The sequence below is a fragment of the Euwallacea similis genome, chromosome 26, assembly GCF_039881205.1.
Source record: "Euwallacea similis isolate ESF13 chromosome 26, ESF131.1, whole genome shotgun sequence".
Taxonomy (NCBI): domain Eukaryota; kingdom Metazoa; phylum Arthropoda; class Insecta; order Coleoptera; family Curculionidae; genus Euwallacea; species Euwallacea similis.
Window position 1 is genome coordinate 632,221 of NC_089634.1, and position 12,813 is coordinate 645,033.

Below are 12,813 nucleotides of genomic sequence, written 5' to 3' on the forward strand. Positions count from 1 at the left end.
CTTCTTTCTCACTCTCCCAACCAGTTCCCTTCTATATATTTCGATGTTAGTAGCATTAAAAGGTGCCATAAAATTTCGCCGTACTGCAATGCTTGCCTGAGAACAGCGCGATTATCACGCACGTTAGTCACAATTTAATCCCGCAAATAAGAGCGATTTGGAACCGCCCCTGGATCCACACTGCCACCTCCCTCACTGCACTTGTGCAAACACCTCACCGATACCAATCAGTCGATAGCTGATTTAAATACAATAGAACTACGTCAGCCCTCGATCGTACTGCCATTTTACTTACGGGCCTCGTAACGCATAAACCTGAAATCGGTTATTTAGGATGGCAGCTACTGAAGAAGGTGCGGTGCTGGTACCAAAGAGCGAAGACTACGCTGAAGAAGTAGTTGCGGTAAGTACCCTTTTCTCTATTACATAGAGCTAACACACGGACAGCCTCTTTAAAGTCCCACCTTCGACTAATCATATCAAGCATTCATGTTGGCTAAAGATTACTATATCTTCGAATGATTACTGAAAAACAGCAGATAATCGGAGATAGTCACTTATATCTAACATCAGTCCAGATCAGGGCCACGTCACGTTATAGCTCTAGAAAGAGTTGAAAGGTGGGACCAGGTCGTTGGAATTGTTATAACGTCGCTTATTGTGTAAACAGCTGGAAAACGGGTCGGTTTTGTGCAATTATTATCAGCCAAATCAAACAAGAGATAAGGTGACTTTGGAGGAAAATTTCGTGCTTGGAAGTGCTGTTTGTTGAGTTTTCAAGCCGAATACATATAAAAGAAAAAATATTTTGTTCCCTAAAGAAGCGAAGTACGCTAACAGCCAGAAAATGTATAAACTTTACAGTATATGACTAAAGCCAATATACACTTAATCAGTATCGGTCTTATGGAGGCGAGATTAGACAAAGGGCTTTTCTGGTCGGCGATTTCTTGGGGATGGGGGACGATGATAAAAATTTCGCCCAGGGCGTTAGACTTGCTAAAGCCGACCCTGTAATTAGCAGTTCCAAACTAAAACTACGAATACAGAATGAATCTCTATGGAAAAACCTTTTTTTAATTTGAATTTAAATAACATGTCTATTTATACATGGGTGGCTACCGCAGAAAACTATTTTGTTAACATCAACACAGAGTTACATTAGAAATATTTTAAAAATTATGAAAGCAACGCAGCATTTAACAATATTGAAAACCGTAAATCGAAAAGAACTCTAACCGTTTCGGAGATAATATCGCTTTTATAATTGTGGAGACTTTAAACAAAAGCAAATCACAACGTTGCCACCCCATGTACAACAATTGCATTTACTGCCTCTATACTTAGGTGTAACTCTTCTTAACTTTTAAAAACTTCTTGCACTTTAATACGGCTTGGAGTTTCAGGTATCTATGGAGAAGCAAAATTTAGTTTTTTTAAGCAGTGCATCCATGTAAAAGCAGATATAGGAATTTTTACAAATATCATAGAAATTGATATGCGGCAAAATTCTGCAATTACTACTCGCGGCGATATTCGATTCTCAAATCCGTTTTTGAAAGCACTTCAGATGAGTTTTTGGTAGATAAGTGATTTTGGAAATTCGCATTTTTTTATATTTTTAGGGGCCAAAAGTCGTCTTTAGGTTTATAAAGTATATTTATATAAACTTGTTGATTCGAGAATTTAGGGTGGAGCTTTGCATAGGAAACTTATAGGTATATCTTCTTACTCGAATTAAGTACCCAAGTGGAACCACTTTCATCAAACATCGATGGGGTAAACGTATATGAACAAATCACTTATTTGAACACTTTTGAATTGCAAAACTTTTTAAATAACTTAAAAAACCGTTACATTTCCATTCAAAAAGCGATAATATCGTTAGTGTTTGCCTCAGAAACACTGAACCGACACTGATTAAAAAGTCAAACAGGTTCTTTGGGGTGGCAGATAGTAGATTAGAATGTTGACAATATTTTGATAATAACTTTATTATACCGAGATACTGGTTGTATATCTGCTTCATTAAAGGTAAGGTTAAGGTTGTGGATAGATAGTAGAGAGTGTCTAGCTATTAAAATATTTATTAAGGAATCTCCCTTCAAAGAGTGATGCGAAAAGTCGGGAACCACGCGGTCGCGAGCAAATGGGTACTTTAGTCGGCCATTTTGTGCAATCGGATGTATTTGTTGTGTGAGATGGCGCTGTCAGCCCGCGTATGTAGGTACGCAACAGCCCACCTGAGACAGAGGAATTACACTTAAATCACATTTGGTTTGAGTTTGTTCTGCAGTACAGATATATAGATTAGGTAAGGTAGTAAGTTGGTATATCAGTGCGTGCGGTACCTGGGTTCTAACACGATTTTGGGTAAGTCTGTGCGCTAGATTAGATCGGTCCGGTTCGGTATAACGGAAGAAGTTGATGTTGTCGAAAGAGGTTGTTGGTGGTGGTACCTTTGAGATAAGAAGGTTTATTTTCTTGATACTACTTCGACTCTAGCATTTTCTGCTGTAATGTACACTTTTCGGCTAGTTAAAAGCGCTCAGATTACGTTTCTAGCTGAAGCGACAGAATACCGAAATTATTTCTATACACGTTTAACACAAAAAAGTTTTACCGTTTCAACTTATTAAAGTAAACCGAATTTCAAAATTTTAGCGCAAACCGTTTCGAAAGTATAATATTCAAAGTTCCCTCTTTGAGGGGTTCTAGCCCCTTTAAGAAGCAATTTTTGAGGTATTTTTATGAGAACTTTTTTTATTATTTCAATCTCTAGAATCACCTCCCAAAATATTTCGACGTTATTTTCGGACATCTCGTATAGACACTTTATTAAATAAGTACTTTTCCCCGAGTTATGCCTTTTTAGACTCTGTGGGTACCTAAATTTGAGCAACATTTGCGTACTTGCGTATTTGGTGTCTTTGCATTGCTCTGGATTGCGATATTTCCTGCGATATTCATTACAATTCGATTGATTTGCATCATAGTGTCTCTGAGCAGTATTTACTTTGGTTTACACCACGTGCATTTACGGACTGAAAGTAGTGCTTTACTTGTTTAAGGAAGTACTAGCATCAAATATGATTGCGGATTATCATTCGTCTGCAAATAGAATTTTACCACCCGCTGATGTTTAATTAAACCTATAGAAGACAACAAAGTTGTCGTATGTTCACACGCAGGCAAAATAGTGCGTATTGCACCTAATAAATACGAAAGTGTCTCTTATACTTCACGGTATTGCTAACCACACTGCACTCCTCGCCGTTCGTTAACCGCAATCAGCGTGCGGTAAAATATAACTTTTCGCAAAATTTACGTAAATGACTATGCTGCCTTGTTTTAGGTATTTTTGTAGTTCGAATTAATTTCACAGAAACACAAAGATCGCGGAACCAACAGAGAAAGCATAGTATTTAATTTTTATTCTGCAATTCAAGTCTCGAAATGTTGTTTTCTGTCCGGAATTTCATTTAGATCTCTGATGTCTAATCCAAAGTCAGCCTCAATAGGATGATATGTGTAAAACTCTAAAGTCGTTCCAACATGTCTTTGCGTAACTTTGTCTTCTACTGCTTCTATTATTTCCTACTTAGTAGTAATCTGAAAATCCAAAAAATTTGCAACAATTTTTTTCCCTTCCTTTCTTTATTTACATAAATTCTCATACAGTACAAATTATGAACCTGTTCTCGTATCTTTATTATGATTACTTATATCGCACTGTGACCTCCCTAGTCAATCTCATTACGCTTTTTTTCTTCTATTAAAAGTGCAATTTACGATATCTTATCTTCCAAACAACCTTACTAAGGTGGCTGCAAAACCCTTCTAGATAGCATCTATAATCACTTGAAGGTTTATGTGATCACCCATTTTTCAGTTCATGAGGCGATCATCTACAATTTCGCAAATTTTGGGAATTTAATGTGTGTCATCTTTAGATTTCTTCCAACTTTTTACCTTAAAAGTACATTTTCTGGCCGAAAATGACGCGGTTCGTATTTGCGATTATTTTTTATATAGATAGGATATATGTATCAATATAAATTATCCCTGTAATCGATATTTCCGTCGTTTCTGCCTTCTTCTTTATGAATCATCCATGGAAACGTTTTGGGTTTCGTCAATGCGACAAGTATAATTAATTGATAATCACCTAAATCAATCACCTGCTCCTTCAGCTCTCTCCGTTTTGTTCAACAGTTGCCCTTCAGTTAAGCTTAAGAAAATTGACTGATGTTCGTTCACTCTGATGGAAATCATTATTATATCACACGAAAATGTCAACATCATCTTATACAATATCACCCAATTGGCAAAAGTGTGTTTGTTGGCATCCATTTTATCTTCTACTAATATTGCCTGCTGCTGCAAGATAAAACACGATAATCTACATTACAATACTGTGAATCCCAGGCATTGTTTGCAAATTTCCAGATTATCACCAGATATTGGTTTAAAATCAAATTACAAATATTACGGTCGAATGTGCGTGGATGCTGCAAGATCTTTTCACATTCTTGGTTGGCAATTTCGGCTCGTCCACCACGTATCATTCTATTTCTGAGATATAATAAAATTCAATAATCAATCAAATGTTGCTTAGTCGATAAATCGATCCTGGACTAAGTTATTATATTGCTCTGATGAATGTATGTGACAAAATAACTTAACTTGTTACATTGCGTTATTTGCCGAGACAACAACGTGAACAAACAACACATTTTAAGTGGTATGGAGAATATTCAGTACTTTAAAACCTCTTCAAATAATATAACTGTACACAATAAAAATGTTCCATGATACAATTTGCCGTCAGGCTTTAGAGATGCAATAAACCGGTGTGTCATACCATCACTTTTTCACTGTTTCGTAAGAGCTTGGAGGAAAACGATTTTATTGTATTATGCGCAATTAACCACCTTTAAAAATAAATTTGCGCAAATATAATAAATCTATGCGGCTCTAAGAGTGTAAATACTGCAATGCGTTTTATGGCCTATGTGGCACCACCAGGGTTCGGTAAAAAACGAGCGAGAGGATATACCATATAGGGTCTGGTTATGACGTAGCAAATGTACCGTTTCGAAAAATTCGATAACTGAAACTGTGACAAGGTACCTCCGCACCCTAAAGACGATGATCTAATTTCTAGAGCAAATATACGTGTACGGTGTTTAAACCAGTCAAGGCCAGTTAAAGTTTAAACCAGAATTTTGATACTCACGCGGACACGCGCGGGAAACGGAAACGCTGTTCAAACATCTTCCTGTGATATACTTTCCGATATGAGGTGTTCGCACCTTCCACCAGAAATCCCAGTTTGCGAAGCAAATAACCTGACACAGACTTTGGGCGTCTAACTGACATCTTGCCTGACCCACTGCGCTTAACACCAAAACAAATATCTAAGTTATTGTTCTTAAAAGTTTTCGATTATTACAGAAAATGGAACCCAAAGAAGAATTGGCCGGTTCTCCCCATCTCCAAGAGGTACAAGTCAGTGAAGAAGTAGCCAAAACTGACGAAAACAGCGGGGTTAAAATCGAAGATGAAGTTAAAGCGGAACCAACCCCGGGATCTGTCGATGGTGTGGTTGCTCTTCCAGGTACCACGTCGCCTCCCACAGTGATAAAACGGCACGTATTGACAAACTCAGGCAAAATTGAAACCACCGTGGAAACTCTTGAAGTGCAAAATGAAGAAATAGTCAACACTACAGAGCTGAGTCCTGAAGAGACTCATAAAACCAGCCACGAAGTGGTTTCGTATGAGATGATCAGTCAGGAAGCTGCCGCGCCACCCGAGCACTATGTGGTAACTACAGAGGCCGAAACTGAAGGATTTCCACAAACTTTTGTGCCCGCTTCGACGCCTCAACAGCAACAGCAAATTTACACTCTGGAAATTACCAACTCTGAAGGAACCACGGTGCCAGTAACAATAGAGAGTAGCAGCATCGATACTACTGCTGACTACGCCAATTTAGAAACTGCTCAATATCCAAATAATGGGCAGTATCCTACAGATGGGTCGCAGTACTTGCAACAGCACCAATACAGCTCCATGCAGTACCAACTAGACCGAAGCAGCGGCGACAGCTCACCCATCAACATCAACAATAATGTGCTAGTCAGAAACAACGATCCTACACTGGCGTCTTCCCGGTACCACCAACAGGTGAGTTTTGATTGTTTATGATATAAAAAGTGCTTATAGTTTAGTGCCACACAGGACTTGCGGTTTCAGAACAACTACGAGCAACAGCTAAACCAAATCACTCTGACCGCGCCTCATGGCCAAACTTACCAAATTACCCCAGCAACTACCAGTGTGGACTCTTGGACCACAGGCAATACCGGAACGTACCAAAATTACCAAGTTTCGGGAAATGTTAGTGTCCATCAAGCGGACAGCAGTACCCAGCAGTACTACCCGATAGGCAACTGGTCGAGTGCGGGGGGGCTTGAAGAGAGCGGTGGCGTTTCGGCCGGGCAACGGCCATCATCAGAGGTACTAGTCAAAGAGTGCGTTAATTGCGGCGCGAGTGTCACACCCCTTTGGCGCAGAGACGGTACGGGTCACTACCTGTGCAACGCGTGCGGTCTCTATAACAAAATTAATGGTGTGAACCGACCGCCCATTAGGCCTACCAAGAAACCGCAGGCGGTAAGTCTTCGTGTCTCCGTGGGGTTGATGTTCGTGTTAATTGGGGTTAATTAAAACTTATATGGTAGTTGTGCCACAACGTCAAGTAGTATACACCTTGGGCTACATTGATCATCGCTGATGGTATTTTATCTTGGCTTGGCACGATAATGAGTACCGCTTTATCATGGTCGATATGATAATATCACACTTGTGTAACCAAGGTAAATGGGTCGTATTTGCTTTGGTTGATAACGCGTATTTTGGACCTCCGCATCTTGCAATAAATTGAAGACAAGGAATCAGAACAGGATTTTTTACGTCCTGGGGTCTATAGATCAGATAACAAACGGATTTTTTTTACATGTTAAATAATCACCATCACATATTACATTATAAAAGTACAGAAACTTACGAAAACTTCTCGCTTCATTTGGAGTCTATTTTATTGTAGGAGATCCATCATAACGAATTATCATATCGCATTGAAATAATGTTCTTAAATGCAATCCTATTTTCCCACTAATTGCAAATTTTTCTTGATGCAGCACTATGCAGCCTTAAAAAAGATCAGCCCCAGATCCAAACTCTTGAAAAAAGTGATTTTGTTTTCTTTTCTTATCCGTTAACGATTTCGAAGCATCTCCAGGAGAATGAAAGATAACGCCACATTTTTGTCACAATTTCATATGCGGTTTTGTGATTATCTCTTTTTGGGCTGCATTCCTTGAGTTAAGAGAATATTTGCCCGATTTAACAAACTTACTAATAATATGTAATTGTCTCACAAACTTATCCCCCACTGATTGTAAATTAGATCCTAATCCACCCCCATTTCAGCCCAATAATCGCCGAAACGGAGTGTCCTGCGCCAATTGCAAAACTCACACAACCACTCTATGGAGAAGAAACAACCAGGGAGAACCTGTTTGCAACGCCTGCGGACTCTATTTCAAATTACATGGGGTAAGTTTTCTGAATCACCATTTCGCAATATGTGCTTTGGTACTCAAGATTTGTTTATGCTCAGTTTGCGTCACTTGACCTGAGAGCATTTACGAGGCATTACCAAACATATAGTCTTAATCCTTTAATCAATAAACGCCTTGTCGCGTATTTTCGGTTAAACAAAGGAAACTTCGACGTTGCTTTTTTGGTGAATAAATACGGCGGCATGGTTCTTCTTGGGGCTGAACTGATGCATTTTAAAAACTTAGATATCGAGTTGCTACTGATGTTCCCATAGATGAGATACCTACTAAATGACTATTATCTTAGGACCAACGTAACAGATAAAAGAGATATCTTATATTTACCAGAGATTTTTTAGTTGTTATGGCGCCTTATATCAAAAAGATATATTGATTTTGCATATTATCACCCCCATGGATAAACTGATATAGCAGCATTATCACACTAAGATACAGTATCACTACAAACATTGGGCATATCTTAGATTACAGTCTATACCAAGTCTAGCTACACAGTCTGTCTTTAGCAGGTTGATAACCACCGTGTGGAATTCTCTTATGAAGCTCCAAGATGACATATTTCCAAATTCTAGGTGAATCGACCGACCAGCATGAGGAAGGAAGGCATTCAGACGAGAAAAAGGCGTCCAAAGAACAGCGCATCCGTCCACAATGGGGCCGGAGTTTCTGGCATGCAGCCACGTATAAGTAAGTATATCTGCTCTTGCCTAAAATTTTACAGCTCCAAAACCAATAATGATCTAATAAATAAGTATAAATTGATGAGACCAAAACGAAAATTTCCTAGAATAACGACCTACGTGCGGGGCATATAATTCGATGGCTGCCAAAAGATTAAACATTTCTAGATAAAATTCAAGTGCTGTGTAAATAAAACGGTTATAGACGGGGGAGATAAGAGTTGTCGGCATTACATATTTTTCTAAATGTGGAAAATATGTTTTATAACCCCCGTATTGGGGCTAATACTGCGATTTAAAATAATTATGATCAAGGTTGAGAAAGTAATCTTCATTCCCGACAAGCTGTAACCAAGTAAATAGTTGTGGCACGTATCGTTTTATTGTTATGGATTAAGATTGTGTTAATATAAAACTTACAGTGTTATAATTATTTATAGGTTTATTTCACTGACAATGAATCCATAGTCACGGAATAAAAGGTTAAACTGGGTTGGATAACTTTTTATTCACCATATTGTCAATAATTGCTGCAAGGCTAGATATGAAATCTTCGTCTTCTGCAGATATGACAATGATATTACTGTTAACTTACAGCAACTGGCAAAATTCATAAAAGCTAACATCTTTGGTTGTTGGCATTTATAGGTTTGGTTTCTTCAATAGAAATTTCAAAAAATGCAGCAATTTTCGTGACTTGTATATTCCAACATTACAATTATCCTCATTATCTCTCTTGTATATACAAAGAAAGTTTTTTTAGTTCTTCCTTGTGTTCACTCATTGTTCGTTGTAAATTGTAAGTCTAGTTTGAATGTCTGAGATGTCCGGAAGTATTGACTCTCTCTCTTCTCGATATTAAACCTTCACCATTACGTCCAGACTTTTCTAAAGGCCTTACGGCTATTATAGAGTAAAATTGCTAAGTTATTATTACAGAAGTTTCATGTTTATAAGAAATTTAAAGAAAGTTAGACATATGCTGATATTTGTCCCCACTTGTCTCGATACGGATTTTGAAATACAAACATATGTACTTACACTATTATATAATATATGAATAACATGGCACACAGAATGTATTTGAATGTGTAAATTTTCATAAACGCTAATTTTCACGATATCCCAAAGTACCTTAACGAAAGTCACCGGAATACTTGTTAGAAAAAATTTATCTTTATCGGTTAGAAAGAGAAGTATCACGTTAAAGATAACTATAACTCTGTCTTGTGCACATGGTGACAGTAAGTGAAATAGTTCTATTGCTATCATAGGAATAGTTTTAACTACATATTTAGACAAGCGAGATAGTGTAATAGCGTCGTCCCAACAGTCCTGTAGCCACTATGGTGTGAATTTTTTTGTACTACTATCACTATCACATTCTATTACACCTATCACTATCACAAAAACCATCATTATGAAAACGAGCCTTCAGTTTGAAAGCTACAGAAGTAAAAAATTATTATGTTTACTACATTATTATCCTACCACTACCTTCAATTCTAGTCCATTTTAATAGATATGGAAACGTGTACTTTTGCCCTACAGAAGCAGTAAACACTTGATTTCACTCAAAAATAATAAAACAAAAAACGTTGATTTGAGTTTTATGTGTTTCGCACAAAAACTTAATTAATTAGAAATGTTTCTTACAACAATCGAATTACACCGAGTCTTCTTTAAATCAAGTGATTCTCCGAAATGCGGTATGGGATCAGTAATGACCCTTCAGACTTATTGAAAAGTCGTCACTTTTTAATTTTGGGACAAAAAATACCTTTACCTTCACCTACCTAACGTGGTTTAACTCATCTTAACAATATGTTTCAGCTTCAAATCATGCAATGTTCTATTCGAACATACCACAAGAGCCAGAACTACCCATGGATCAGTACCAACTGCCACATAACATCACTGCAGCCACAGTATACCCACCTCAATATCATCGACAAATACAGACCGCTGACCATTTGAACAGACAAATGGCCAAGTAAGTGAGTATATGTGGTTCTGTGATTGTCACCAAGATATAGGATTTTACGGAATACGTGAGCAAATATTTCGTTAAAGTGTAAATCATGAACAAGAACGCTTTTAGTTAAAGAAAGTTGAAGAAATGTTTAGAACGTTTCTTTTTTGAAAATATATTAGAATTGCACTTAATTAAAGTTTATAGTCGTATTTGTAAACATACTAATAATAAGTATAACGAAATGATTAAATTTAGCAAAAATTTATGAACATACTGATTGTGATGTTTAATGCAGAGTGTCCGGAAAAAGACGATTAAAAAAGTACTCAACGATGAATTACAATAATAAAGATCCCAGAAAAAGAAACTCCCTGTAGATTGTACTAAAGAATTGTTTGCGACGTCATATTTGAACAATGAATCATAATATTTTCTCGCAGAGAATCTGTAGTCTCTTTGTACCGTACACCCTGTAGTCGTCCACTTGATTAATGGATCTCTCCTTATATTTTACCTGCAATCTGCTTGTCTTTTCTTAACTTATAGTGTTTTTCTTAACTTATAGTGTTGCCCCTCTCCAACCAATAATGACGGACGGCGACCACACCCGTGTGATCACTTCGAGTTCCCCCCAAGTGCAATACCACGTGGAAGAGTCCACAGAAGAGACTGAACTACACTGATACATGCCAACTGAATTTTTTTTGTATTTTTGTATATTGCTTATATAATTTATATATAGATTATATATCTATTTAGATCTTTAAGTTAGTCAAAGGCGGAGTTTTGTGCTCTGAGATGTTAAGAGACCAAATAATTTTACTCATTGTAATGCCAATCGAATCAGTGTCTAGTGTTGTTCAACGCCTTTTGTCGCATGCATTTCTATATAAGTACAATTAAACATGACTAAAATTGGGAAAAACTAAAAAAGAAGTTCCAAAAACCATGCTACGTACTTACTTATACCAAAGTTTTAAAATTTAATTTAGAGTGGTGTGTATTTTATTATTGCTATATAGTTATTTATTTCCTGTATAAAGATTGTGAAATGTCATTTTTTTTAAATCAATAAACTTATGGTTTAGGTGCTCTGCGAAAACTGCATCTTCTTAATGAGTGAATTTGGATAATTTGAATATTAGCAAAGATATTCTTACTCATAAATCGATAGCGAACTTCCTTCCAAATATATATACTTTATATCTGGGAAACCAATTTACTCTTTCTTAACTAAATTGATCGGGATATATGCTATCAGCCTGCAGCACTAACTTTTCATGTGAAACACATTACTTATATCGCATATCCCCACTGTTTTACGATCACTAGAACTAGGCATAAAATTAATTGAATAAAGCCATTCAAAACCGCGATTTTTCTCTAACCAACTGCAAATCTAAAAGCCAACTTACAAGTCTCCTATTAACTCCGTTTAATAGTTTGATTAACCCAGCAGTAACAATAAAATTCCGTGCTTATTGGCTTGACCAGATGACCAAGGCATAAAACTGCTAATACTCCTAAGCGTATACAAGAACCGAAGAGTGTTTTCGTGTAGTCGAACAAGGAAAAAAAAGCGAAAGAAATGCAACGATCTTGATTACAATTTCGTGCTGCAGTTCCTGGAAACGCCCGCAGGATACAGGAGACGTAATAATATATCGAGTGGACTTAAGTCTGCCAACCGGGGAGGCGATAACGGCTGGACATTTTGCATGTTTATGGTTGATCGTTCAAATAAATTATATGTGCTTCGCACGGAGACTGGTCGACGCCATTTTGTGGGTTATTGATTAATATTTTGAGAATTGTTAGATGACTGGAGATATTATTAATATAGTTAGCCTAGGAATAATGTTTTTTTTCTTTTATTTGGTTTCAGAATAACAATTCACATACAAGTGTGTGGAACTAAAAAATTTGCGTGGGAATGATATTTTATTCTTCAGATAAATCTTAGATTTCTAATAGCATTCTTCCAAGCGTTAATACAAAGATTAATTAAATATAAATTTTTCAGAGATGGAGGTCTATGTCTAGTGAGATACAACTATGATATTGAATATGCATAAAATTCGAAGTATTTGGTTCAAGCAGATGCCCTACCAGCAAGTCTTACAAATGGAGGTTGATCTAAACTTTTCTCATCTCAACTGTGGGATCACACCAAACTCGACATATTCTACGGCACGAAACTAATTACGATATCGTATGCATCGTATTTAATTTTTTGTTTAGTCAATTTGGAACCTCGTAGACTATTAAAACTGACCATGGAACCCAATTCGTTAGTACTAAGTTCGCCAAGATGTGTGAGAACCTTGAAATCTTACATCTGCCTTGTGCACCTACAATATCCCAACTAAATGGCCTTGCAAAACGAATGATGCAGACAATTAAATCTTTCTTGTGCAAGACACTGTGTATGAACTGGATAATCAATTTTAATCATAAGTATTTTTCGGATGTAAATTTCGTCCTTCTTTGGATATGATTAAACCAC

At 37.0% G+C, this 12,813-nt stretch overlaps 1 protein-coding gene across 5 annotated transcripts; it reads left to right on the forward strand.

Annotated features, from left to right (window-relative positions):
* Positions 1-213: 213 nt before the first annotated feature.
* Positions 214-11,409, forward strand: LOC136417108 (uncharacterized). Of its 5 annotated transcripts, none has more exons than XM_066402632.1 (7): positions 214-403; positions 5,458-6,192; positions 6,247-6,681; positions 7,501-7,626; positions 8,225-8,339; positions 10,166-10,329; positions 10,873-11,409. In XM_066402632.1, exons 1-6 carry the CDS (start codon positions 335-337, stop codon positions 10,327-10,329), a joined length of 1,644 nt encoding a protein of 547 aa, XP_066258729.1. In that variant the 5' UTR covers positions 214-334; the 3' UTR covers positions 10,873-11,409. The 5 variants fall into 5 exon arrangements, with proteins under 5 accessions (XP_066258729.1, XP_066258726.1, XP_066258730.1 ...); XM_066402629.1 differs by having other exon boundaries at positions 10,166-10,325; XM_066402633.1 differs by having other exon boundaries at positions 6,247-6,525; positions 10,166-10,325.
* The last annotated feature ends 1,404 nt before the right edge of the window (positions 11,410-12,813 follow it).